At 42.2% G+C, this 27313-nt stretch overlaps 1 protein-coding gene across 2 annotated transcripts in view; it reads left to right on the forward strand.

Annotated features, from left to right (window-relative positions):
* The first annotated feature begins 14570 nt into the window (after nt 1–14570).
* The window catches only part of LOC134337405 (UV excision repair protein RAD23 homolog B-like), a 110329-nt gene continuing 97586 nt past the window's right edge, over nt 14571–27313 (forward strand). For both annotated transcript variants that reach the window (XM_063032371.1, XM_063032370.1), the window contains exon 1: nt 14571–14726. In XM_063032371.1, the coding sequence (XP_062888441.1) occupies nt 14661–14726 (66 nt within the window). In that variant the 5' untranslated portion in view covers nt 14571–14660. The remainder of the gene's footprint in view (nt 14727–27313) is intronic.

Here is a 27313-nt window from a genome sequence, read left to right on the forward strand (position 1 = left end):
TAAAGGAGATAGAATTGTGATCACTATCTCCAAAATGCTCTTCTACTGAGAGACCTGACACTGACCACGTTCATTTCCCAATACCAGATCAAGTACAGCCTCTCCTCTTGTAGACTTATCTACATATTGTGTCAAGAAACCTTCCTGAACCCACTTAACAAACTCCACTCTATCTAAACCCCTCACTCTATGGAGATGCCAATCAATATTTGGGATATTAAAATCTCCCACCACAATAACCCTGTTATTATTACTCCTTTCCAGAATCTGTCTCCCTATCTGCTCCTCGATGTCCCTATTACTATTAAGTGGTCTATAAAAAACACCCAGTAGAGTTATTGACCCCTTCCTATTCCTAACTTCCACCCACAGAGACTCTGTAGACAACCCCTCCATGACTTCCTCCTTTTCTGCAGCCGTGACACTATCTCTGATCAACAGTGCCTCGCCCCCACCTCTTTTGCCTCCCTTCCTATCCTTTCTGAAACATCTAAAGCCTGGCACTTGAAGTAGCCATTCCTGCCCCTGCACCATCCAAATCTCTGTAATGGCCACAACATCTTAGCTCCAAGTGCTGATCCACACCCTAAGCTCATTCTAGAAATCTGAAGTGAAACTATTCAGCAGGTCAGGCAGTGTCAATGATAGAGGAGCAGAGTTAATGACCATGGCCAGTTCCAAGATAGGCTGGTTTTCTGAAACTGTTGAAGTCAATATAGAGTGCTGAGAGCTGTGATGCACCAAGTCAGAAGGTGAGGTCTGTTCACCAAGCTTTGGAACAGTTAAAGAGACCAATGACCCAGACCAGACTGGGATTGAGATGTGAAAACCTATGGTCAGGGAAGTAGAAGTGCAGGCACAAAGTGCATCCTAGTACCAAATATGGTACATGAAATTGAAGAAGGTGCAGGTGAAATAGGAAGAATATTGGGATTATGCTAAGGCCCCTCGCCATTGGAACTTACCCTCATTACTACCATTGGAGAGGAAGTACAGGAACCTAAAGACCCACAGTCAATTCAGAAACACTATCTTCCTCTCTGCTATTGGATTTCTGAATAGTCCATGAACACCTTCTTGTTATTCTATTTTTGTTTGCACTGCTGAATTTTTGTAATTTTTAGTCATTTTATGTCTTTGCACTGTGTTGCTGTAAAACAACAAATTTCACCTTACCTAAGTTGGTGATAATGTCTGATTCTGAATTCTGATAGTGAGTAAAGGCAAAAGTACAGATGTTGATTGCGATAGAAGAATGAACAAAAAAGAAGTAGAGAGAATGATCCCTTTAGAATGGTAAAAAGGGAAGGGAAGAACTGTAAGATGGTGGTATCATATTGGATGTGGAAATTACAAGGATATTCTGGTGAATGTAGGGGCTAGTAAGGGTGAAGACTAGGAAACCAAACACGAGGAATTCTGCAGATGCTGGAAATTCATGTTTACAGTAGAGGAGGCCGTGGATAGACATGTCAGAATGGGAATGGGATGTGGAATTAAAATGTGTGGCCACTGGGAAATCCTGCTTTCTCATATTCAGCAAAACAATCTCCCAGTCTGTGTCGGGTCTCGCCAATATATAGAAGGCCACATCAGGAGCACTGGATGCAGTATATCACCCCAGCTGACTCACAGGTGAAGTGTCGCCTCACTTGGAAGGACTGTCTGGGGCCCTGAATGGTGGTAAGGGAGGAAGTGTAAGGGCATGTGTAGAAATTCAGCAAAACGATCTCCCAGTCTGCGTCGGGTCTCCCAGTGGCCACACATTTTAACTGCACGTCCCATTCCCATTCTGACATGTCTATCCACGGCCTCCTCTACTGTAAAGACGAAGCCACACTCAGGTTGGAGGAACAACACCTTATATTCCATCTGGGTAGCCTCCAACCTGATGGCATGAACATCGACTTCTCTAACTTCCGCTAATGCCCCACCTCCCCCTCATACCCCATCCGTTATTTATATACACACATTCTTTCTCTCACTCTCCTTTTTCTCCCCCGTCCCTCTGACTATACCATAAGACCATAAGACAAAGGAGCAGAAGTAGGCCATTCGGCCCATCGAGTCTGCTCCGCCATTTTATCATGAGCTGATCCATTTTATCCTATTTAGTCCCACTGCCCCTCCTTCTCACCATAACCTTTGATGCCCTGGCTACTCAGATACCTATCAATTTCTGCTTTAAAGACACCCAATGACTTGGCCTCCACTGCTGCCCGTGGCAACAAATTCCATAGATTCACCACCCTCTGACTAAAAAAATTTTTTCGCATTTCTGTTCTGAAAGGGCGCCCTTCAATCCTGAAGTCATGCCCTTGCCCATCCTCTGGGTTCCCCCCCCTTCCCCTTTTCCTTCTTCCTGGGCCTCCTGTCCCATGATCCTCTCGTATCCCTTTTGCCAATCACCTGTGCAGCTCTTGGCTCCATCCCTCCCCCTCCTGTCTTCTCCTATCATTTTGGATCTCCCCCTCCCACTTTTAAATCTCTTACTAGCTCTTTCTTCAGTTAGTCCTGACGAAGGGTTTCGGCCTGAAACGTCGACTGTACCTCTTCCTAGAGGTGCTGCATGGCCTGCTGCGTTCACCAGCAACTTTGATGTGTGAGACTAGGAAACCATCTTTATTCTAGATGAGAAGAGTAGGGCTGAGAGCAGGTGTGCAGTAAACGGTACAGACCCAGTTCTAGAAGGGAAATAACGACCGAGGGGGAAGTAAAATTAAGACGTTTTGGTATGTAAGATGGCATCGTTGGAACTAATATGACAGAGCCAGAAGCAAAGGAAAGGTTTATAATCAACCTGGAATAAAGATTGAGGGGAAAGTTAAGAGCCAAAGATGGAAGTTGGTAGCAACAGCAATTTTAGTTCTGCACAAGAGCAGGGAAGCCATAATAGCAGTACTGTCAACGTAACAGAAATGGGTTAGGATGTGTTGTGTAACAAGAAATGTTCCATGTATCCCACAAAGAGATGGGGACTGCTTGAGTGGATGCAAGTCCCTTTGGCAATACATTTGATTTACAGGAAATTAGTAGAGTTAAAAATTGTTGCAGAGAAGGAAGACATGAAATTTAATTTCAGATAAACTCCATTCCAGCTTGTATCAAAATCAGTTGGAACATGAAAGGTAACTATTGGTGATTCAATACAGTTTCAATATTTACATATTATTGTTTACATGTATTGTTTACATTAAAACTTTGGGATGATAGTGCTTCCTTTGGATTACAGTAGGAGTCTCCAAATGTTCAAATACCTTGACTAGGACACTTCCCTGAACTTATTACATTTAACATGGTCCAAATTCCTTATAACCCACAGTTGATGCAGGGAAATTAACACAGCCCCATGGTCTTAGCGTTTGACTCATGCATATGTAAGCATCTCATGGTCACCATTTTGCAAACCATATCTGTTAGTCTGTGGGGTTTTAGCTTCAGTTTACTACTTGCAATTTATAATAAAAACTGAAGGTTACTTGCAAGCTTCCTGAATTTATTTGAATTTGTTTGAATTAGTATCTGCTATATCCACATAACTCCAGAATTTCTCCCTGACAACTTCCAACTCCTTGGATATTACATTGAAGTGAGCTTTGATTTTCGTGATTAAGATGTGTGGGGCTTGAACCCAGAGATTATCCATTAAGCACTGTTGATATTTTAATAGATTCTGGGGAAACAAAATATGCAACACACACTGACAAGAGGATCCACTGTGGATTCCACGCTTTGTACAGTGTTGAATTGGGAAAGGTGACATTCTGGAGTGTTTAGGAAAGGAGGGAAGATGTGAGGTTCTCACTCAAGACACTGGAGAGTGGATGAAATATACCAATATTGGAAAATGAAAATCAATTTGGTAACAGATGTGCTGAACTTATCAATTGATAAAGGCTAAGCAATCTTCAAGATTCAGCTCCCAACAAAAAGGCCCAATGGAAACATGACTAAGATCTGCAGACTTGAATGAAGTTGAGGGACTTAATCAAATAAACAGAAATTAATAGCATAAACCATTCTGCTAATTTCTTCTTTGGCCATTTCTTCTCTAGCCTTTTACATTCTGTATTACCCAGCGTGGAGTCATTATAACCTGTGCTTCTATACTCACTCTTTAGCATTAAGCCAAAACTCTAATTTCCCTAAGAAGATTTTTATATTAAGTATTCTACACTTATCTTTCATCTCTTCACAATTAGGTCTCCTTGCTTCTCACTGCATGTAATGTTCTTTTGCTCTTGTGCATAAAATGCTCTTGATTTTTAAAATTATGTAACCATTTCAGACACAGGTAGCACAATACTATTACAGTGCCAGCATTGAGGATTCAATTGCTGCCACTGTCCGTAAGGAGCGGGTATGTACTCCCTATGACTGCATGGGTTTCCTCCTGGTGTTCTGCTTTCCTCCCACAATCCAAAGATACAGATTTTAGATACGGGTTGTGGCTATGCTGGTGTCAGAACTATGGCAACAGCTCCAGACGACCCTCAGCACATATTCAGACTATGTTGGTCATTGACGTAAATGATGCATTTCAGTGAATGTTTCAAGGTACGTATGGAAAAAAAAACATTCAGTAGCCTCTTTATTGGGAACAGGAGTGCAACCTGGTGTAGTCTTCTGTTGCTGTAGCCCATCCATTTCAAGGTTCAATGTGTTGGGCATTCAGAGATGCCCTTCTGCACACCACTGTTGTCATGGACAGTTATTTGAGTTACTGTCACCTTCCTGTCAGTATGAACCAGAGAAGCTTTTCTCCTCTGGCCTCTTATTAACAAGGCATTTTTGCCCAGAACTGCACTCTCTAGATAGTTTTTTAAAAAACCATTCTCTGTAAACTCTAACAACTAGTGGATGAAAATCCCAAGAGATCCGCAATTTCTGAGAGATGCTCTAACCACCCCATCTGGCACCATCAATAATTCCACGGTCAAAGTCACTTAAAGCACATTTCTTTCTCCATTCTGATGTTAGGTCCAAACAACAACTGGACCTTTTGCTCATGTCTGTATGCTTTCGTGTATTGAGTTTGCTGCCATGTGATTGGATAATTAGATATTTGCATTAATGAGCAATCAAGTGACCACTGAGTGTAAAACTAATCTTTTAACTGCTGACTTCACCTTGGTGGGACTTCAAATTAGTGGGAAGTTAGGGGATTGGGAAGCTTTTAAAAACCCAACAGAAGGCAACTAAAAAAAATCTTTGTGAAGGTAAAGATGGAAAACAAAAGTAAGCAAGCCAGTAATAATGAGGAGGATACCAAAATTTTTTTCAGATTCATAAAATGTAAGAGAGACTTGAGAGTAAATATCAGACTGGCTGGAAAATGATACTGGAGAGGTAGTAACAGAGGACAAGAAAATGGTGGATGAACTGAATCTTGCATCAGTCATCACTGTGGAAGACATGAGCAGCATGCCAGAAGTTACAGATTTAAGGAGTCATGAAATGTGTGAGGTTACCATTACTAGAGAGAAGGTCCTTGGGAAACTGAAAGGTCTGAAAGCTGATAAGTCACTTGTACCAGATGGTTTACACCGTAGGGTTATGAAAAAGGTGGATGAAGAGATTGAGAAGGTATTAGTAATAATCTTTCAAGAAACATTAGATTCTGGAATGTTCTGGAAGATTGTATAATTGTATATGTCACTCCACTCTTCAAGAAGGGGGAGAGGCAGAAGAAAGGAAATTATATCCGAGTTAGTCTGACCTTAGTGGTTGGGAAGATGTTGGAGTCAATTGTTAAGGATGTGGTTTCCAGGTACTTCGAGACATATGATAAAATAGTCTGTAGTCAGCGTGGCTTCTTAAAGGGAAAATCTTGCCTGACAAATCTGTTGGAATTCCTTGAAGAAATAACAAGCAGGGTTGCCAAAGGAGAATTAGTTGATGTTATTGTCACAATGGGGTGCTGGGAAAAGACCCAAATGTGAGACACAGGCACTGAAGTACAAGGAACAGGACTTGACTGGAGTAGGGACGTGACAGGATTCAGACCAGGAGCAGGGACAAGAATGCAGACTTGGGCTAGGGAAAGCAGGACCAGGACTAGGAACCATGGACTAGGAGGCAAGGCTTCGACTCCGAGCCCAAGATTGGACAAGGACACAGAACCTGGGTCTTACCTTGGGCTTGGACCTCAGAACCAGGCAAGGACATGACATGGCTTCAGGACAGGATGTGGCTGGGGTCTAGAGGCCTGATCTTGGAGACAGGCTGGGGACTTCAGGCTTGTGTTCTTGGAGCTTGGCTTGGGATCCTCGAGGCTGGTGTTTTTGGAGCTTGGCTTGGGATCCTGGAGGCTAGTGTTCTTGGAGTTTGGCTTGGGATCCTTGAGGCTGGTGTTCTTGGAGCTTGGCTTGGGATCCTCGAGACTAGTGTTCTTGGAGCTTAGCTTGGGATCCTCAAGGCTAGTATTCTTGGAGCTTGGCTGCGGGATCTCCGAGGCTTGGGTTCTTGGAGCTTGGCTGTGGGATCTCCAAGGCTCGAGTTCTTGGAGCTTGGCTTGGGATCTTCGGTCTTGTAACCTCTGACAGCCCTCTACACTATCCACAACACCTCCAACCTTTGTGTCATCAGCAAATTTACTCACCCATCCCTCCACTTCTTCATCCAGGTCATTTATAAAAATCACAAAGAGTAGGGGTCCCAGAACAGATCCCTGAGGCACCCCACTGGTGACCGACTTCCATGCAGAATATGACCCATCTACAACCACTCTTTGCCTTCTGTGGGCAAGCCAGTTCTAGATCCACAAAGCAATGTTCCCTTGGATCCCATGCCTCCTTACTTTCTCAATAAGCCTTGCATGGGGTACCTTGTCAAATGTCTTGCTGAAATCCATATACACTACATCTACTGGTCTACCTTCATCAATGTGTTTAGTCACATCCTCAAAAAATTCAATGAGGCTCGTAAGGCACGACCTGCCTTTGACAAAGCCATTCTGACTATTCCTAATCATATTATGCCTCTCCAAATGTTCATAAATCCTACCTCTTAGGATCTTCGCCATCAACTTAACCAGCCACTGAAGTAAGACTCACTGGTCTATAATTTCCTGGGCTATCTCTACTCCCTTTCTTGAATAAGTGAACAGCACCTGCAACCCTCCAATCCTCCAGAACCTCTCCTGTCCTCTCAGCAATCTCCTCCCTTGCCTTCCACAGTAGCCTAGGGTACATCTCGTCTGGTCCTAGTGACTTATCCAACTTGATACTTTCCAAAAGCTCCAGCATATCCTCTTCCTTAATATCTACATGCTCAAGCTTTTCAGTCCTCTGTAAGTCATCCCCACAACCACCAAGATCCTTTTCTGTAGTGAATACTGAAGCAAAGTATTCTTTAAGAAATGAAAGGGTTGACTATTTTCTAAATGTAGAGAAAATACAAAAAATTAAGGCACAAATGGACTCAGGAGTCCTTGTGCAGGATTCCCTAAAGGTTAATTTGCAGGTTAGGTCTGTAGTGAGGAAAGGAAATACAATGTTAGCATTCATTTCAAGAGGACTAGAATATAAAAGCAAGGATGTAATGTTGAAACTTTATAAATCTCTGGTGAGGCCTCGAGTATTGTGAGCAGTTTTGGGTCCCATATCTTAGAAAGGAGGTTCACGAAAATGATTTCAGGATTGAATGGCTGGTGATATGAAGAGCGTTTGATTACTCTGGGCCTGCATTTACTAGAATTCAGAAGAATGAACGGTGACCTCATAGAGTCTAAGACCAATTGGCACAGCCTCAGAATGGAGGGGTGTCATTTGAGAATGGAGATTAGGAGGAATTTGTTGAGCCAGGGAGTGGTGAATTGTGGAATTCTTTGCCAGAAGCAGCTGTGGAGGCCAAGTGTTTATGTGTATTTAAGGCAGAAGTTGATAGATTCTTGATTGGTCAGGGCATGAAGGGATACAGGGAAATGGCAGGAGATTGGGTCCATCCAGCTGGACCCAATTTCCTGCATTCAGCCCACATCCCTCTAAGCCCCACCCCTCAATGTACCTATCCAAGTGCTTTATAAATGATACTATTGTATCTGCCTCTGGCAGCTTATTCCATATACTTACCATCATCTGTGGGGAAAAAGTTGCCCCTCAGGTATCTTTTAAATCTTTCCTATCTCACCTTAAACTTATGTTTCCTAGTTTCTCTTATCCTGGGGAAAAGACTGTTACCGTCCATGTTATCTATGCCTCTCATGATATTAAGCTTTTCTCAAGGTGTCCCTTGTACTCCATGTGTGGCCTCCCCAATGACTTAAACAACGGCAACATCATGTCCTATCTCCTAAACCCTTGACTGATGAAGTCCAGCATGCTAAATGTCTTTCTCACCACCATGTGACACTACATTCAACAAAGTATACACTTGTATTCCTTGGTTCTTCTGTCCTATTACACACCCCAGATCCCAATCATTCATATTATATTAATATATTATTTGTAATATACATTCATGGGATATTATTAATCATACATAATATTCAAATTTTCTAAAAAAAACAGCACTGATGCTGCAATAAAACATAAATCAAGATGAGTCTTGATTTTATAACCATCAAAGTTCAGAATTGGAACCAGGTTTATCATCATTGACATATGTTGTAAAACTTGTTTTGCAGCACCATTACATAAAGTAATTACTGTAGTTTACAGTAAGACACATATAACCAGTAAATAAGTAGTGCAACAAGACAGCAAACAGTGACTAAGTATTCAAAGGTTTCATGGTCCACTCAGAAATGTGATGATGGAGGGAAAGAAGCTGTTCCTAAAACACTGAGTGTGTGTCTTCAGGCTCCTGTACCTCCTCCCGATGAGGGTCCTTGAAGATGGATGCTGCCTTCTTGAGGAATCATCTATTGAAGATGTTGTCAGTGTGGGGAGGTCAGTGCCCGTTATGGAGCTGGCTGAGTTTACCACCATCTGCAACTTTTTCCAATCCTGCGCACTATACCAGATGGTGAGGCAGCCAATCAGATGCTCCCTATGGTACATCTGTAGAAATTTGCTTGAGTCTTTGAGCCATACCAAATCTCCTCAAACTCCTGATGAAATATAGCTCTGCATGCCTCCTTGGTAATTGCATCAGTATGTTGGACCCAGGATAGATCTTCAGAGATGTCGAATCTGCTTATCCTTTCCACTGACCCCTCAACGAGGACTGGAGTGTGTTCTCTTGACTCTCCTTCTGGAAATCTACAATCAATTCCCTGGTCTTATTGGTGTTGAGTTCAAGGTTATTGTTACAACACCACTCAACAAGCCAATCTATCTCACTCCTGCACGTCTCCTCATCACCTTCAGAGAACCTGTTTACAATAGTTGTGTCATTGGCAAATTTATAGATGACGTTTGAATTGTGCCTAGTTACACAGTCACGAGTGTAGAGAAAGAAAACCAGTGGGCTAAATATATATCGTTGAAGTGTGCCTGTGTTGATTGTTAATGAGGTAATATTACAGCTGTATAAGACCTTGGAGTACTTAGAGTACTGTGTTCAGTCCTGGAAGATGTGGATACTATAGAGAGTGCAGAGGAGCTTTACAAGGAAATTGCCTGGATTGGAGGGTGTGCCTTATGAGAATAGGTCTGGTGAACTTGGCCTTTTCCCCTTGGAGTGACAGAGGATGACAGGTGACCTGACAGAGCTGTATAAGATGATGAGAGGCATTGATCGTGTGGCTAGTCAGAGGCTTTTTCCCAGGGCTAAACTGGCTAACATGAGGGAGCATAGCTTTAAGGTGCTTGGAAGTAGGTACAGAGGAGATGTTGGGGTAAATTTTTCATTGAGAGAGTGGTGGGTGTGTGGAATGCACTATCAGCAATGGGGGTGGTGGAGGCGGATACAACAGGGTCTTTTAAGAGACTCTTAGATAGGTACATGGAGCTTAGGAAAATAGAGGGCTATGCGGTAGGGCAATTCTAGGCTACATGGCTGGCACAAAATAGTGGGCCTAAGGGCCTGTAATGTTCTATGTTCTATAAGGAAGAGATATGATTTCCCATCTGCACTGACAGTGGGCTATCGATGAAGAAATCAAGAATCCAGGTGCAGAGGGAGGTACAGAGGCTCAGAAGCTTGTGATTAGTACTGGGGGGATGATGCTGTTGAACACTGAACTGTAATCAATAAATGGCAGCCTACCTGAGGTATTGCAGTTGTCCAGGTGATCCAAGGTCAAGTGGTGAGCCATTGAAGTTGCATCAGTTGTAGACCTATCGTGGCAGGAGGCAAATTGCAGCTGGTCAAGGTCTTTGCTTAAGTGGGAGTTACTTCTAGGCATGACTGACCTCTCAAAACACATAATCACAGCAGATGTGAGCACCAGTGAGCAATAGTCATTGAGGCAGCTCACTCTGCTCTTCTTGGGCACTGATATGAATGATGCCCTTTCGAAGGAGGTGAGAACCTCTGTGTAGCAGAGAGAGATTGAAGGGCAGGACTGGCAGCTCGATGTTTCGGGGTTCCATTGTTTTAGACATAATAGAGAAGGAGGGATTACAAGGGGAAGGGAGGCATTAAAAAGGGAGGGGTGAAGGAAAATGTCCTGGCGGTGCTGAGACAGGACAGACTGAAGAATTCACCTAGTGAAGCTTTATGGGTGGAACTGAGAAATAAAGGGATAACCATGTTAATGAGATTATATTGTAGACCACCCAATAGTCAATGGGATTTAGAGGAGCAAATTTGTAGAGAGATCTCAGATAGTTGCAAGCAATATAAGCTTGTGATTGAAAGTGATTTTAACTTTCCACATATTGATTGGGACTCCCATACTGTAAAAAGGCTGGATGGGATAGAGTTGTCAAATGTGTTTAGGAAATTTTCCTTATTCAATATATGGAGTTCACAACCAGAGAGAGAGGGAAAAGTTGGATCTCTTGGTAAGAGAATGAGACGGGGCAGGTGACAGAAGTGTGTGTAGGGGAACACTTTGGATCTAGTGATCATAATGCCATTAATTTCAAGATAATTATGGAGAAGGGTAGGTCTGGTCCTTGCATTGAGGTTTTAAACTGAGAAAAGCCAATTATGATGACATCATAAAGAATCTGCGAGTGTTGATTGGGAAGGGTGTGCTTGGTAAGTGAAGGTCTTCAAAAATGAAATTTTGACAACACAGAGTCAAAGGCAAGGAACCATGATTTTTGGGAGATATCAAGGCCCTGGTTAAAAACAAGAAGGAAATACATAGCAGGATTAGGCAGCAAAGAACAAATTAGGTACTTGAAGAGATGCAAGTGACACTTAAGAAGGAAATCAAGAAGGAAATAGAGGTTGCTCAGCAGACAAGGTGAAGGAGAATTCCAAAGACTTCTACAGATATATTAAGAGCAAGGACAGCAAGGAACAAAATTGGACCTCTTGAAGATCACAGTGGTCATCAATGCATGGAGTTTGGAAGAAATGGGGGCAATCTTAAATGGATTCTTTTGCATCTGTATTTACTCAGGCGGTGGACACAGGGTCTATGGAAATGAGGCAAATCAGCAGTGAGACTATATATAAATTAAAGAAGAATGGGTTCTTTCTGAAGAATGGGAAGTTAGGTGGATAAATCCCCAGGGACTTGACAAGGTTCTCTCAGATCTTGTGGGAAGCTAGTACAGAAATTGCAGGGGTCCTAGCAGTGCTATTTAAAATGTCCTTGGCCATAGGTGAGGTGCCGGAAGTTAGCTCATGTTCCAAAGTTTAAGAAAGTCTCTAAGCGTAAGTCAGAAAGCTATAGGTCACTGACTCTGACATCTATTGTGGGTAACTTATTAGAGGAATTCTAAGGGACCAGATAGACAAGGACTGATTAGGGATAGTCAACATGGCTTTATGTGTGGTAGGTTATGTGTAATCAATTTTATAGACTTTTTTAAGGAAGATAACAGGAAGGTTGATGAAGGAAAAGCAGTAAATGTGTCTACATGGATTTTAGCAAGGCAGTTAACAAGGTTCCACATGGGAGGTTGGTCAACAATGTTCAGTTGCTTGGCATTCAGGATGAATTGTATTCGACATTGGCTTCACAGAGAGCCAGAAAGTGGTAGTAGATGGTTGTCTCTCTGTCTGGAGGACTGTGACTAGTGGGATGCTGCATGGATCGGTGCTGGTCCATTTTTGTTTGTGATCTACATCATTGATCTGGATGATAATGTGGTAAATTGGATCAGCTGATTTGCAGATGAAACCAAAATTGGGGATGTATTAGAGAGCAAGGAAGGCTATCAAAGCTTGCAGCGGGATTTGGATGAACTGGAAAAATAGGCTGAAGAAGGGCAATTGGAATTCAACATGGACAAGTGTGGAGAGTTGTCCTTTGAGAAGACAAACTAGGGTAGGACTTACATGGCGAGCAGTCAGGCACTGCAGAGTGCCGTAGAACAGACGGATCTGGGAATACTTGAAAGAGCACCATTGGTAGACAGGGTCATAAAGAAAGCTTTTGGTATATTGGCTGTCATAAAGTAAAGTATTGAGTACAGAAGTTAGGATGTTAAGTCGAAGTTTTAAGAGACATTGGTGAGGCCCAATTTGGAATATTGTGTGCAGTTCTGGTCATTTACCTACAGGAAAGATTGAAGTACGATTGAAAGAGTGCAGAGAAAATTTACAAGGGTGTTGCCCAGACTTGAGGACCTGAGTTATAGGGAAAGGTTGAATAGGTTCGGATATTATTCCTTGCAATGTAGGAAAATGAGGGGAGATTTGATAGAGGTATACAAAATTATGAGGCGTATAGACAGGATAAGTGCAAGCAGGCTTTTTCATTTAAGTTGGATGAGATAAGAACTAGAGGTCATGGGCTAAGGGTGAAAGTTGAAATGTTTAAGGGGAACATGAAGGGGAACCTCATCACTCAGAGAGAATGTGGAATGAGTTGCCAGCAGAAGTGGTGGATGCAGGTTTGATTGCAGCATTTAAGATTATTCATTCTGTACATGGATGGGAGTATTATGGAGGGCTATGGGTTGTGTGCAGGTCGATGAGACTAGGTAGAATAATAGTTCAGCACAGACTAGGTAGGCCAAAGGTCCTGATTCCTGGCTGTAGTGTTCGATGACTCTATGCCTCTGAACACTCCAGTCAGTTGGTTGGCACAGGTTTTCAGTGCCCTGCCAGGTACACCATCGGGGCTTGATGCCTTTTGAGGGTTCACCCTCTACAAAAAGATATGCAGATGTCGGCTTCAAGAGAAAACACAGGACTACCAGATGTTGCAGGGATTCATACAGGTATAGTTTTATTCTCCTTTTCAAAGCGCTCAACGTTCTCTCAAATGGGGCACCACAGCAGCATAACAGTTACCTATTGCAGTTCGGGGCGTCTGGAGTTTGGAGTTTAGTTTGGTGCCATCTGAAAGGAGTTTCTATGTTCTCCCCATGAACTGTGTATGTTTCCTCTGGGTGTTCCAGTTTCCTCCCACTGTCTAAAGATGTTAGTAGATTCTTACTAACCGTTAGTAGGTTAATTGTTGATTGCAAACTGTTCTGTGATTTATATAAATAAATAAATGTCAACATTTCTGATGACAGGTTTTAATTATATAGGAAGATATATATATCCCTCATTGGGTGTATATTAACTCTCAGCAGAGCAATTTCAATAGTTACATTACCCTTACTTTAATCCTTTTAGCCCCACAACATATCCCAATCAAGTACCCTTGGATTCTTCTGATATCCACTTACAGATAGGGAAATTTTACAGCCGCCAACCACTCTAACCCTCTAATATGTCTTTGGGATGTAGGAAGAAACCAGAACAGGAGGGTGGCGGGAACTTACACAATGACAAGAACGTGCAAATTCCACACAACAGGATTGAACCTGAATCTTTACAGTAGTGAGAAAAAAATTAGAAAATTGTTAAAGGATCTAGTGCTTTGGAATATTACGCTCGGTATTATCGGCCAGGCAATTTTATAATGTGGCACAGGAAAGTGAAGCATTGATATCTATTTATATAACTAACGAACATGTGAAGTTAAAAGGAATAAAAAGTGTTATTTTGGCGATTCCTTTCTTCAGATATTAATACTTCCAGTTAGAGTGGCTGTGTGTAGGAAAGCAGGCACGGTGAATTCTGCAGCTGACCAAAGGGGTTTCCCCGCACCGTCAGCTGCTGCTGACGTCACATGGGGATTCCCAGTAGCTGCTTCGGTGACGTCAAAACAAACACGTCCTCCATCATGACATCACGCCCGGAGTTTGCCAAGAGGTGGCGGAAAATGGCCGAGCGCTCGCTATTTAATGGAAAAGCTGAAGTTGTTTATCTCGATGGTGCGATGTGAGGCTCGTACTGGAACACCCAGCGCAGCCTGAGCCGGTTTACAAAGCCACGTTGGAGTCCCGCGCCGGGAAATCTGTACAGCGACCCTCCACCGTCTACTCCAACCGCAAATCATCTCTCCGTCACCAAGATGGTGGTGGCGCGTCGATCACGTGGAGAGGCGGGGTCACTGACGACGCGGCCGCTGGGAGCGTGCTCGCTCCACGCCGACGACATTCCACACTGCACCCTCACTCGGCCCAAGCGTAATGACGCAGCATTTCGAGCATGAAGACGCGTGATGGTATCGAGTGCGCGCACGTTGACACTGTGAGTGACTGAGCGGCTGCAAGGGTTAGAGTCAGACGGATCGAGAGCGGGAGAGGGAGACGATGCAGATCACGCTGAAGACCCTCCAGCAGCAAACCTTTCGCATAGACATCGACTCTGAACAGACGGTAGGTCCGTCTGCACTGCACTGGGCCCAGCCTTTCGGCCTCAAGATGCAGTGAAGTCGAAGGAGAGGGTGGGGGTAAGAAGAGCCGCGGCGCACTCGGACCAGGCCGCGGGACAGATATGAGAGCGGCATTGTAGGCCCAGGCGCAGGCCCGGGTGCACAGCCATCCAGGCTAACATGGAATGGGGAAGGGACAAGAAGCTTGTAAGCACTGGGCTGCCTTACAGTCCGTGGAAGCGGCTGGGCGAAACAGGAGCTTTCCTTCTCCAGGGGATCGGGACGCGTGTATCATAGAAAACCACGGTGATCCTGCGGTTGTTAGGTCGCCGAAAGCCAGTCAGCCGGCTCATGGTGTTCCTTCCGCAGGCGTAGTGGGTCCGAAGGATACTTTCTCGAGCTACACGATGCTTTTGGGAGCAAAGTTTTTGCCAGGGCCCGATCGACCAACGGAATATCTACTTGCCTCTCTTGTATCTGCTGATCTTTACCAGGGCAGACGAGGGTGAGAGCTTTCCGACTTTGATGGGTTAATAAACCTCCTTTTGACAAGCTTAAGCTCAGCATGGAGTGAATAACAGGAGGGCTATACATGATGCATGAAATTAGAAAGAGTGAAAGTTGAAACGTGTACTGGCAGCAAAAACAAAACAACCATGACACAGCAGTGCACACGGTTTTGGTGTTGAGTACGTAGGAGCAGAACAGCAGCTCCAGAACATTCAATTGACAACTTGTTTGTGCAATTCTTATTATTAAGAAGCAGTTGTTACTTAGACTTCTGAAGAACAAATATAAAACAAAGTGCAGGAATCGCTCATCAGCTCAGAGTTAACGTTTTAGTTTTAAGACTTTTTGCCAAGATGTCTAATGAACTAAGATTAACTTTTGCTCATTATCACAGTTCTTAAAAATTGCATGCTTATTTCTATGACAAACTCTGCAGCTGTATTAAGAGTATTTGAGTCACTTTATTCAGTTTGTCAGTTTTTATTTGAGGTTTTGTGTGTGTCTGGTGGTGGAGGGTAGACTGTTCACTGAATAAAAATATATACTGAACAAATTGTTGAAAGGCCAGTCTAAAACCACTTACTGTGAAGTTAATTTATTAGTTTTTCTAATGGCAAAATGCTAAAAAAAATAAAGTATTCATCAAGGAAGGGTAAATATTAGAACTTGAAACAATGTGAATCGAAGAAAGGTGAAGTCAAATGTAGTTTCAAGCATATGATTTGAAGTGAAACCAAACTTTGAAATAAATTCCACACACACAATGCTGGGGGTACTCAGCAGGCCAGGTGGCATCTATGGAAAAGAGTAAACAGTTGACGTTTTGGGCCGAGATCCTTCAGATGGGTTGTGATGAAGTGCCTCGGCCTGAAATGTCGACTGTTTACTCTTTTCCAGAAATGCTGCCTGGCCTGCTGAGTTCTTCAGGCATTTTCTGCTGTTTTGGATTTCCAGTATCTGCAGATTTTCTAGTGTTTGAAATAAGTTTAGCTCTAATAACATCTTTGTATTTTATTTTATACAATGGTATCGATGAACTAAAGTGTGACAAATCAAACAATTGAGCTATATTAAATCCAAGAAGAAATGACTGCATTATTGGGCAGGAAAGTGTAAATGGCTACTCATAGTTTGTATTTAGTGGGAAATGAGTAATTTTTTTCTTTTGGAAAGTTGTTTTGGAAAAAAAATTGCTGCTTTTGCATTATTTGATAACTGAACTGTGGGCAACATTGAAGCATTTCGAGCAGTGGGTACTGCATGGTTTTATTTCTTAGTTTAGTTTATCTCAACCTGGTAGTGTTTGTGGTTCTGCAATTGATCTCAGCAACAAGAAGGGAAATTGAGGGATTCATCGTGATTGCTATCCGGTGACCCCTGCTGGAAAGTATGCCCTTGACACTTCAGTTGGACCTGGCTTTCCTGGAGGCAGACCCATGTGATGAAGAATTACCATTCTAGTAAGGTGGATTTGACAGATAAATGTGAGGCTGAGAAGTTGGTGCAGGGGGCAGGGCATAGGTTCTTGGATTATTGGGATCTCTTCTGGGGGAAGTATGACCTGTACAAGACAGATGGATTGCACCTGAGCTGGAGGATGACCAATATGCTTATGGTCAGGGTTGCTTATGGTTAGAGCTGTTGGGGAGTGTTTTAACTAATTTGGCAAGGGGGTGGGAACTGGAGTGAAGGGACTCAGGAAAGGATGGATGGTAAAAAAATAAAAATGCATGCAGTCAGACTGTCCCGAAGGGCAGGCAGATCTTTGAACAAAATTGCAGCCAGCAGGGTGAGCACCAATGCATTAGGGATGTAGAATCAAAAAGGGTAGCAAATACAGTACTGCAAGCGTTATACCTCAATGCACAAAATATAGGAAATAAGGTGGATGATCTTGTTGCTCTATTACAGACCATCAGGTATGAGGTTATGGCCGTCACTGAATCGTGGCTGAAGGATAGTTGTATGTCATAGCTGAATGTCCAAGATTACACATACTGGAGGGGTACGAACATTGGCAGAGGGGGTGGCGTAGGTCTGCTAGTAAAGAATGGCATAAAATTAGTAGAAAGATGTGATACAGGATCAGAAACTGTTGAATCCTTGAATCCTTTTGGGTTGAGTTAAGAAACCATAAGGGTAAAAGAACTCAGCAGGTGGGGCAGCATCTGTGGAAACGTTGATTGATCGTTTCCACAGGTGCTGCCCGACCTGCTGAGTTCCTCCAGTGTGTTGTGAGTGTTGCTTTGACCCCAGTATCTGCAGAGTATTTTGTGTTAAGGGTAAAAGAACCCTGATGGCGGTTATATACAGGCCTTCCAACAGTAGCTGGGATGTGGACCACAGTGGGAAATAGATGAGGCATATCAAAAGGGAGATTACAACATGCAGGTTGATTGGGGAAAATCAGGTTGGTAATGGATCTCAAGAGAGTGAGTTTGCTGAATGCCTATGAGATAGCTTTTTTAGAGCAGCTTGTCATTGGGCTTACTAGGGGATCAGCTATACTGGATGGGGTGTATGTAATGAACTGGAGGTGATTTGGAATTTTTAAGGTAAAAGAACCTTAAGGGGACAGTGATCACAATATGATTGAATTCAATTTGAAATTTGATAGCGAGAAAGTAAAGTCTGATGTAGCAGTATTTCAGTGGAGTAAAGGAAATTACAGTGGTATGAGAGAGGAGTTGGTCAAAGTAAATTGGAAGGAGATGAGGACAGGGATGACAGCAGGGCAGCAATGGCATGAAGTTCTGGGAAAAAATGAGGAAGGTGCAGGATAGATTTATTCCAAAAATGAAGAAATGCTCAAATGGGAAAATAGTACAACTGTGGCTGACAAGGGAAGTCAGAGCTTTGAAAAACCTACAGAGAACAACTAAAAGAATTTTTTGAAGGAAAAATATGAAATATGAAAGCAAACTAGCAAATAATATCTAGTGAATAGTAAAAGCATTTTTCAAGTAAGTAAAAAAAAAATGCAATATGAGTGTAAATATAGGACCACTAGAAAATGAGGCTGGAGAAATAATAATGGGGGACAAGGAGATGGCAGACGAACTAAATGAGTATTTTTGCTCAGTGTTTTCCGTGGAAGACACTAGCAGTGTGCCAGATGTTGAAGGGTATGAGGGAAGAGAACTGAGTACAGTTACTGTTACAAGGGAGAAGGTGCTCAAAAAGCTGAAAGACCTAATGGTACATAAGTCACCTGGACCAGATGAACTGCACCCTGGGGTTCTGAAAGGGGTAGCAATAGAGATAGTAGAGGCATTAGAAATAATCTTCCAAAAATCATTGGACTCTGGCATTGTGCCAGAGGACTGGAAATTGCAAATGTTACTCCACAGGCTATGAAAGGAATGAAGGCAGCAGAAAGGAAATTATAGACCAGTTAAGCTGACCTCAGTGGTTGGGAAGATGTTCGAGTCAACTGTTAAGGATGAGGTTATAGAGTACTTGGTGACACAGGACAAGATAGGACAAAGTCAGCATGGTTTCCTTAATGGAAAATCCTGCCTGATGAACCTGTTGGAATTCTTTAAGGAGACTCAAGTAAGATAGATAAAGGGGATGCAGTGGATGTTGCATATTTGGAGCTTCAGAAGGCTTTTGACAAGGTGCCACACATGAGGCTGCTTACCAAGTTGGGAGCCCGTGGTATTACAGGAAAGATACTGGCATGATTAGAGTACTGGCTGATTGGTGGGAGGCAGTGAGTGGGAATTAAAAAGATCCTTTTTTGGTTGGCTGCCAGTGACTAGAGGTGTTCTGCAGGGGCCATTGTTGGGACAGCTTTTTATGTTGTATATCAGTGATTTAGAGCAGGGGTCCCCAACCTTTTTTGACAATATTCTTGCGGACCGACCGACCGGGGTGGGGGGGAGCGGGTGTTCAAGTAGCATTAAACTCACCTCAACTTGTCTTTTACAGTTGGGGTTGCCAACTTTCTCACTCCCAATAAGGGACAAAAGTAGCAGTCAAATACGGGACACTTGGGTATACCACGAGAAAGACTACTATGACCGTGAAGCCTTGCGTGGGCACCTCTGTGCGCATGCGCATATGTGACGGGTGCGTGCACGCACGTGCCGATTTTTTTCCCCACAAATCAGTTTTGGCTTAATCTTCCCGACTATACTGTACATACATTATTTCTACTTTATATAGGCTGTGTATTTATCATATCATTCCTGCTATTACTATATGTTACTGTTATTTTAGGTTTTATGTGTTATTTGGCATGATTTCGTAGGTTTTTTTGGGGTCTGGGAACGCTCAAAAAATTTTCCCATATAAATTAATGGTAATTGCTTCTTCGCTTTATGCCATTTTGGCACGAAAGGTTTCATAGGAACGCTCTACCTGAGCGGGGGAAATACGGGACAAGGGCACTCCCGTATGGGAGAAACCAATTTAACCCAATATACGGGATGTCCCGGCAAATACGGGACAGTTAGCAACCCTATGTTCAAGTTCAACAGTGCGTGACAGGGAATGAGGAAAGGTGCAGCTGACTCGTATCGTTTTCTTGTGAACTGGTAGCACATGCTTTGCGGCCCGGTGGTTGGGGACCACTGATTTAGAGCATGGAATAGATGGCTTTGTTGCCAAGGTTGCTGATGATATAAAGATTGGTGGAGGGACAGATAGGCTGCAGAAGGACTTGGATTAGGAAAATGGGCAAGCGGGTAGCAAATGAAATACGATGTTGGATAATGCATGATCGTGCACTTTGGTAGTAGAAATAAATGTGCAGATTACCTTCTAAATGGGAAGAAAATCCAAAAATCTGAGATGCAAACTGACTTGGGAGTCCTTGTGCAGAACACCGTAAAGGCTAATTTGCAGGTTGAGAGGGTGGTGAGGAAGGCAAATGCGGTGTTATCATTCATTTCAAGAGGTGATGCTGAGGCTTTTTAAGATACTGGTGAGGCCTCACCTTGAATATTGTGAACAGTTTTGGGCCTGTCATCTCTGAAAAGATGTGCTGACATTGGAGAGAGTTCAGAGGAGGTTCACAAGGATGATTCCAGGAATGAAAGGGTTATCATATGGGGAACGTTTGATAGCTCTGGGTCTGTACTTGCTGGAATTTAGACGGATAAAGAGGAACCTCATTGAAACCATTGGAATATTGAAAGGCCTAGACATCTAGGCCTAGGCCTAGATGGGGAAAGGATGTTTCCCAAGGTGGGGGAGGGGGGGTTCTAGCCCATTCTCTAATTCTGTCTAAGTCCTTCTGCATCCTACTTACTTCCTCAACACTACCTGCCCCTCCACCAATCTTCGTATCATCCGCAAACTTGACAACAAAGCCATCTATTTCATCTAAGTCATTTATATACAGCATAAAAAGAAGTGGTCCCAACACCGACCCCTGCGGAACACTGTTAGTCACTGGCAGCCAACCAGACAAGGATCCTTTTTTGTTCCACTCGCTGCCTTCTTCCAATCAGCCAATGCTCTAACCATGTTAGTAACTTTCCTGTAATACCACGTGCTCTTGGTAAGCAGCCTCATGTGTGGCACCTTGTCAAAGGCCTTCTGAAAGTCCAAATATACAACATCCACCGCATCCCCTTTATCTATCCTACTTGAGTCTCCTTAAAGAGTGGAATGACGTTTGCAATTTTCCAGTCCTCTGGCACCATGCCAGAGTCCAATGACTTTTGAAAGATCATTGCTAATGTTGCCACAATCTTTAACACTACCTTTTTCAGAACCCCAGGATGCAGTTCATCTGGTCTGAGTGACTTGTACTTTCAGGTCTTTTGGGTTTTTTTTTAGTACCACCTCCCTCATAATAGTAACTGCACTCACTTCTCTTCCTTCACACACTACATCAAGCACAAGCTAGTGTCTTCCACAGTGAAGACTGATGCAAAATACTCATTTAATTCATCTGCTATCTCTATGTCCCCCGTTATTATTACTCCGGCCTCATTTTCTAGTGGTCCTACAGTGGCATGCAAAAGTTTGGGCACCCCTGGTCAAAATTTCTGTTACTGTGAATAGCTAAGCGAGTAAAAGATGAACTGATTTCCAACAGGCATAAAGTTAAAGATGACACATTTCTTTACTAAAGATTACTTTTTTATTTCTATCTTTTAGTTTCAAAATAACAAAAAAGGAAAAGGGCCCAAAGCAAAAGTTGGGCACCTTGCATGGCAGTACTTAGTAACACCCTCTTTGGCAAGTATCACAACTTGTAAACACTTTCTGTAGCCAACTAAGAGTTTCAATTCTTGTTTGTGAGATTCTTCCTTGCAAAAGGCTTCTAGTTCTGTGAGATTCGTGGGCCGTCTTGCATGCGCTGCTCTTTTGAGGTCTATCCACAGATTTTCAATGATGTTTAGGTCGGGGGACTATGAGGGCCATGGCAAAACCTTCAGCTTGCGCCTCTTGAGGTAGTTCATTGTGGATTTTGAGGTGTGTTTAGGATCATTATCCTGTTGTAGAAGCCATCCTCTTTTCATCTGCTTTTTTTTTACAGACGGTGTGATGTTTGCTTCCAGAATTTGCTGGTATTTAATTGAATTCATTCTTCCCTTTACCAGTAAATGTTCCTTGTCCCACTGGCTGTAACACAAGCCCAAAGCATGATCAATGTTTAACAGTTGGAGAGGGGTTCTTTTCATGAAACTCTGCACCCTTTTTTCTCCAAACATAACTTTGCTCATTGCCGCCAAAAAGTTCTATTTTAACTTCATCAGTCCACAGGACTTGTTTCCAAAATGCATCAGGCTTGTTTAAATGTTCCTTTGAACCTTTTGAATAGAACTTTTGGAAATTAGTTCATCTTTTACTCGTTTAGCTATTCACAATAACAGAAATTTTGACCAGGGATGCCCAAACTTTTGCATACCACTGTACATCCACTCTCATCTCTCTTTTGGTTTTTACATACTTGAAAAAGCTTTTACTATCCACTTTGATATTATTTGCTAGCTTGCTTTCATATTTCATCTTTTCCTTTCTAATGTTTCTTTTAGTTGTTCTCTGTAGGTTTTTAAAAACTTCCCAATCCTCTACCTTTCCACTAATCTTTGCTTTGTTGTATATGCCCTCTCTTTTGATTTTACAATAGCTTTGACTTCCCTTGTCAGCCACGGTTGTACTATACTACCATTTGAGTATTTCTTTATTTTTGGAATACACATGACCTGCACCTTCCTCATTTTCCCCAGAAACTCAAGCCATTGCTGCTCTGCTGTCATCCCTGTCAGCATCTCTTTCCAATTTACTTTAGCCAACTCCTCTCTCGTCCCACTGTAATTTCCCTTAGTCCACTGAAATACTGCTACGTCAGACTTTACTTTCTCCCTATCAAATTTCAAGTTGAACTCAATCATATTATGATCACTGGCTCCTAAGGGTTTGCTTTAACCTTGAGCTCCTGAATCACCTCCGGTTCATTATATAACACCTAATCCAGTATAGCTAATCCCCGAGTAGGCTCAACGGCAAACTGCTCTGAAAAGCCGTCTCTTAGGTATTCATCAAACTCACTCTCTTGAGATCCATTATCAACCTGATTTTCCCAATTGACCTTCATGTTAAAATCTCCCATGACTTTTTGACTATGTTAAATGCCATATTGGCAGTGGGGCAGAATATGGGGTGCTAGAAGGTTCAGGTATCCACTTTAAGTGTGGGGTAAGTCCTCTTGTTCAGTGCTGTTGGCGCTTTGTTTTTTTTGTGTTTTTTTATTTACTTCTTGCTGCTCAGCACATCTTAAGTCGGGTTTCTTCTCCTCTGGAATCACATGATTGTTATAAAAGGTTATGACTGGTGATGTATTAAAATTGTGCACTTGGAACATTAAGGGGAGTTGTTCACCAATCAAGAGAAAGAAAATCCTACCAAACCTGAAGAAGGAAAGGATGGATATAGCCTTATTGCAGGAGACACATTCAATTGATAAAGAACATCTAAAACTGCAATGGAGTGGATTTGATCAAGTCTATTTTTGATCTTTTAATACCAGGAGTAGGGGGGGGGTGGCCATTTTAATTAGGAAGAACTTACCTTTTAATTTATTAGACTGCATTAAGGATAGGTATGGGAGATTTATGATTGTTAAGGCAATAGACAATAGGTGCAAGAGTAGGCCATTTGGCCCTTTGAGCCAGCACCAGTATTCACTGTGATCATGGCTGATCATCCACTATCAGTACCCCGTTCCTGCCTTCTCCCCATATCCCTTGACTCCGCTATCATTAAGAGCTCTATCTAACTCTTTCTTGAAAGCATTCAGAGAAATGGCCTCCACTGCCTTCTGAGGCAGAGCATTCCACAGATCCGCAACTCTCTGGGTGAAAAAGTTTTTCCTCAACTCCGTTCTAAATGGCCTACCCCTTACTCTCAAATTGTCGCCTCTGGTTCTGGACTCCCCCCACATCGGAAACATGTTTCCTGCCTCTAGCGTGTCTAATCCCTTAATAATCTTATATGCTTCAATCAGATTCCCTCTCATCCTTCTAAATTCCAGTGTACACAAGCCCAGTGGCTCCAATCTTTCAACATATGACAGTCCCACCATCCCGGGAATTAACCTGGTGAACCTCCGCTGCACTCCCTCACTAGCAAGAATGCCTTTCCTCAAATTTGGATTCAATATATGGAGAGGAGTATGGTATTCTCAATGTTTACTGCCCTCCAACTCATCCTCTCAAATTCTGAACAGATGCTTTTTCCAAACTTACAAGCTTTTCAATACAAAACCTTATTGTAGGTGGGGATTTTATTTGTCGCATGGACCCATTGATGGTCAGAGTGCCTAGTGGTCCCCCATTGCTCTCCTCACAGTCCAAACAAATCATGGGCTTATGTGGAGAACTAGGACTTGTGGATGTCTAGAGATTGTTACATCCCTCAGGCAAAGATTTCACATTTTTTTCCTAATCCACACAGGTGTTACACCAGAATAGACTTTTTTCTAACCCCCAAAATGCTCCTAGATTTAGTTGTATCCTGCACAATTGGAAATATCACTATTTCTGACCATGCAGCAGTATATTTAAATATTAAGCCCAAAGATAATTCAGTATGATCTAGACATTGGAGGCTGAATCCTTTTATTCTAAAAGATAATAAATTTAAAGACTACTTCCAAATTCAAAACTTTCCTCTATTAATTCCCAATCAGCCAGTAGTCCATCGATGCTCTGGGAAACTGCTAAGGCCTATGCAAGGGGATTAATTATCTCCTGCTCTGCTAGTAAGAAGAGACAAGCTGTGCCTAGTGGAAGCAAGGTTTGCGGCAGCTGAAAAGGATTATATTAATAAGCCTTCTGCAGAGAAGTTACAGAATATCACAGCCCTATCTGTACACTAAACTCTTTACTTACACAAGCAGCCGAAAGAAAATTGACATTTGCTAAACAACAATTATTTGAACATTGTGAGAAACCAGGTAGGTATTTGGCTTATTTATCTAGAAAGAAAAATGCCTCTCAGACTATTGCTTCAATTAGGGATGGGATAAGAACCCTCACTAGTAATTCTAAAATGATTAATGTGTTTAAGAATTTTTGTTCTAAACTGTATCAATCTGAGCAATGTAGTGATGGACAATCTAGGATGGAGACCTTTTTCAGGAATTTAGATCTCCTAGGCATTTTTTCTGAACAAGAGTCCCTCCTCAATGCTCCGTTATCTATACATGAGATACAGGAAGCTGTGAGAGAGCTCCAAAGTGGGAAGGTCCCTGGTCCTGATGGACTCACTAGTGAATTCTATAAAGAGTTCACAGGGTTATTATCAGAGCCTATGCTAAACATGTTCAATCATGCATTTAATTGTGGTCTCCTCCCACCATCATTAAGAAGCTAATATCTCCCTAATTCTTAAGAAAGGAAAGAGCCCTGAAGATTGTGCCTCCTACAGGCCTATTTCATTGTTAAATGTTGACTTTAAAATCTTACCTAAAACCTTAGTGTTGCGATAGGAAACTGTGTATCTTTCCTCATAAAAGAGGATCAGACGGGTTTTGTAAAAGACCGTAGAACATCTAACAATATCAGAAGATTACTTAATGTGATTCAGGCATGTCAACAGCAGGCAGTGGACGCTTGGTGGTTTCCTTAGATGCAGAAAAAGCCTTTGATTGTGTCGAATGGCCGTATCCTTTTTTCACTTTAGGATGTTTTGGTTTGGGCAATAATTTTATTAAGTGGGTGAAGGTTCTTATAATGACCCTTGGCTGCGATTCTCACTGATAATATTAGGTCGGATAATTTTAATATTCTGAGGGGCAACCGGCAGGGCTGCCCTTTATCACCACTACCTTTCAGACTAGTGATTGAGCTATTGGCTGAGGCTATTTGGCGAGAGCCCAAAATATCTGCTCCAGACATAGGACTAAAGTCACATAAAATTACATTGTATGCGGATGATGTTCTAATTTTCTTAATCAAACCCTGCTATATCAGTGCACCACCTTATACAATGTATCAATTCATTTAGCGCCTTTTCAGGTTATAAAATCAACTTTACTAAATCAGAGGCTATGCCTCTGGGGAATCTGCAGCAGGTACCCGACACTCAGGGTGTTTTCCCCTTTAAATGGTTGCAGACAGGTTTTGTTTACTTAGGCATTTTTATCACACCTGTGTTTGATTAATTGTTCAAGGTTAACTTTACACAGTTATTTGACAAAATCAAACAGGATCTTAAGCGATGGAGCACTCTTCTCATTTCTTGGCTTGGCCGAATATCCTTGCTCAAAATGAATATTCTTCCTCGTCTGCTCTACCCAATACGAATGATTCCAGTCATTTTTACCCAACAAATACTAAAAAAAAATGGTTTGTTTCTTTCATCTGGAACAAAAAAAGACCCTGTATTAAAATGTCTAAGTTACAGCTTCCCAGTAGTCTAGAGGGTCTGGATTTTCCAGACATCAAAAAATATCAGTTAAGTTCCTTCTTATCTTAGACGATTGACTGGGTTTGCAGGGACCCCTCCTCAATTTGGCTAGACATTGAAGCTTCAGAAGCAAAATGCTCTCTTATTAAATTGCTTTTCCTCAATAAGATGAAACTAGTTAAGGAATATTGTCGCAACCCAATAACAAATAATACAGTCAGGGCTTGGAAGGCGGTGCGACAAATTGTGGGCAACGCAGCGAAAATATCACCCTTCACTCCAATAACCGGCAGTTCAGATTTTCAGCCTGGCATAATGGATTCTGGATTTAAACTTTGGATTTCTAAGGGTATTTTCCATCTAGGAGATTTGTTTGATAAAGGAACGATGATGTCTTTTAGTCAAATAGTACAGAAATTTAACATACTCAACGATGGTCTTTTTTGATTCTTTCAGATAAGAGATTATACACAGAAAAAACCCATCATTGTTAACTGATTTCTACAGTTCTGACATAGAAAAGAGGGTGTTTCGTTCTAAGGGTGAAGTCTCTATTAGTACTTTTTACAGCATCCTGAAGGAATGTTCTTTTGGAGAGGCTGAGCAGCTGGGAAGGGTCTGGGAGGAAGAGCTGGGAGTAGAAATTACAGCTGAAACATGGAAGACATCTGTGATAATGCAAAAAAGATTATAGTTTGTAATAGAACTAAAGCATTGCAACTTAAAATTCTGCATAGAGCCCGTCTGACTCCAGATCATCTCTTGAAATTTAAGAAAGAAATTAGAAAAGCTAAAAGAAGATATGAAGTTGCTTTGGCAAGTAAGGTGAAAATAAATCCAAAGGGTTTCTACAGTTAAATTAATAGTAAAAGGATAGTGAAGGATAAAATTGGTCCCTTAGAGAATCAGAGTGGACAGCTACATGTGGAGCCAAAAGAGATGGAGGAGATTTTGAACAATTTCTTTTCTTCGGTATTCACTAAAGAGAAGGCTATTGAATTGTGTAAGGTAAGGGAAACAGGTAGGGAAGTTATGGAAACTATGATGATTAAAGAAGAGGAAGTACTGGCGCTTTTAAGGAATATAAAAGTGGATAAATCTCCGGTCCTGACAGGACATTCTCTAGGACCTTGAGGGAAGTTAGTGTGGAAATAGCAGGGGCTCTGACAGAAATATTTCAAATGTCATTAGAAATGGGGATGGTGCCGG

This window comes from Mobula hypostoma, chromosome 24 (assembly GCF_963921235.1).
Source record: "Mobula hypostoma chromosome 24, sMobHyp1.1, whole genome shotgun sequence".
Classification (NCBI taxonomy): domain Eukaryota; kingdom Metazoa; phylum Chordata; class Chondrichthyes; order Myliobatiformes; family Myliobatidae; genus Mobula; species Mobula hypostoma.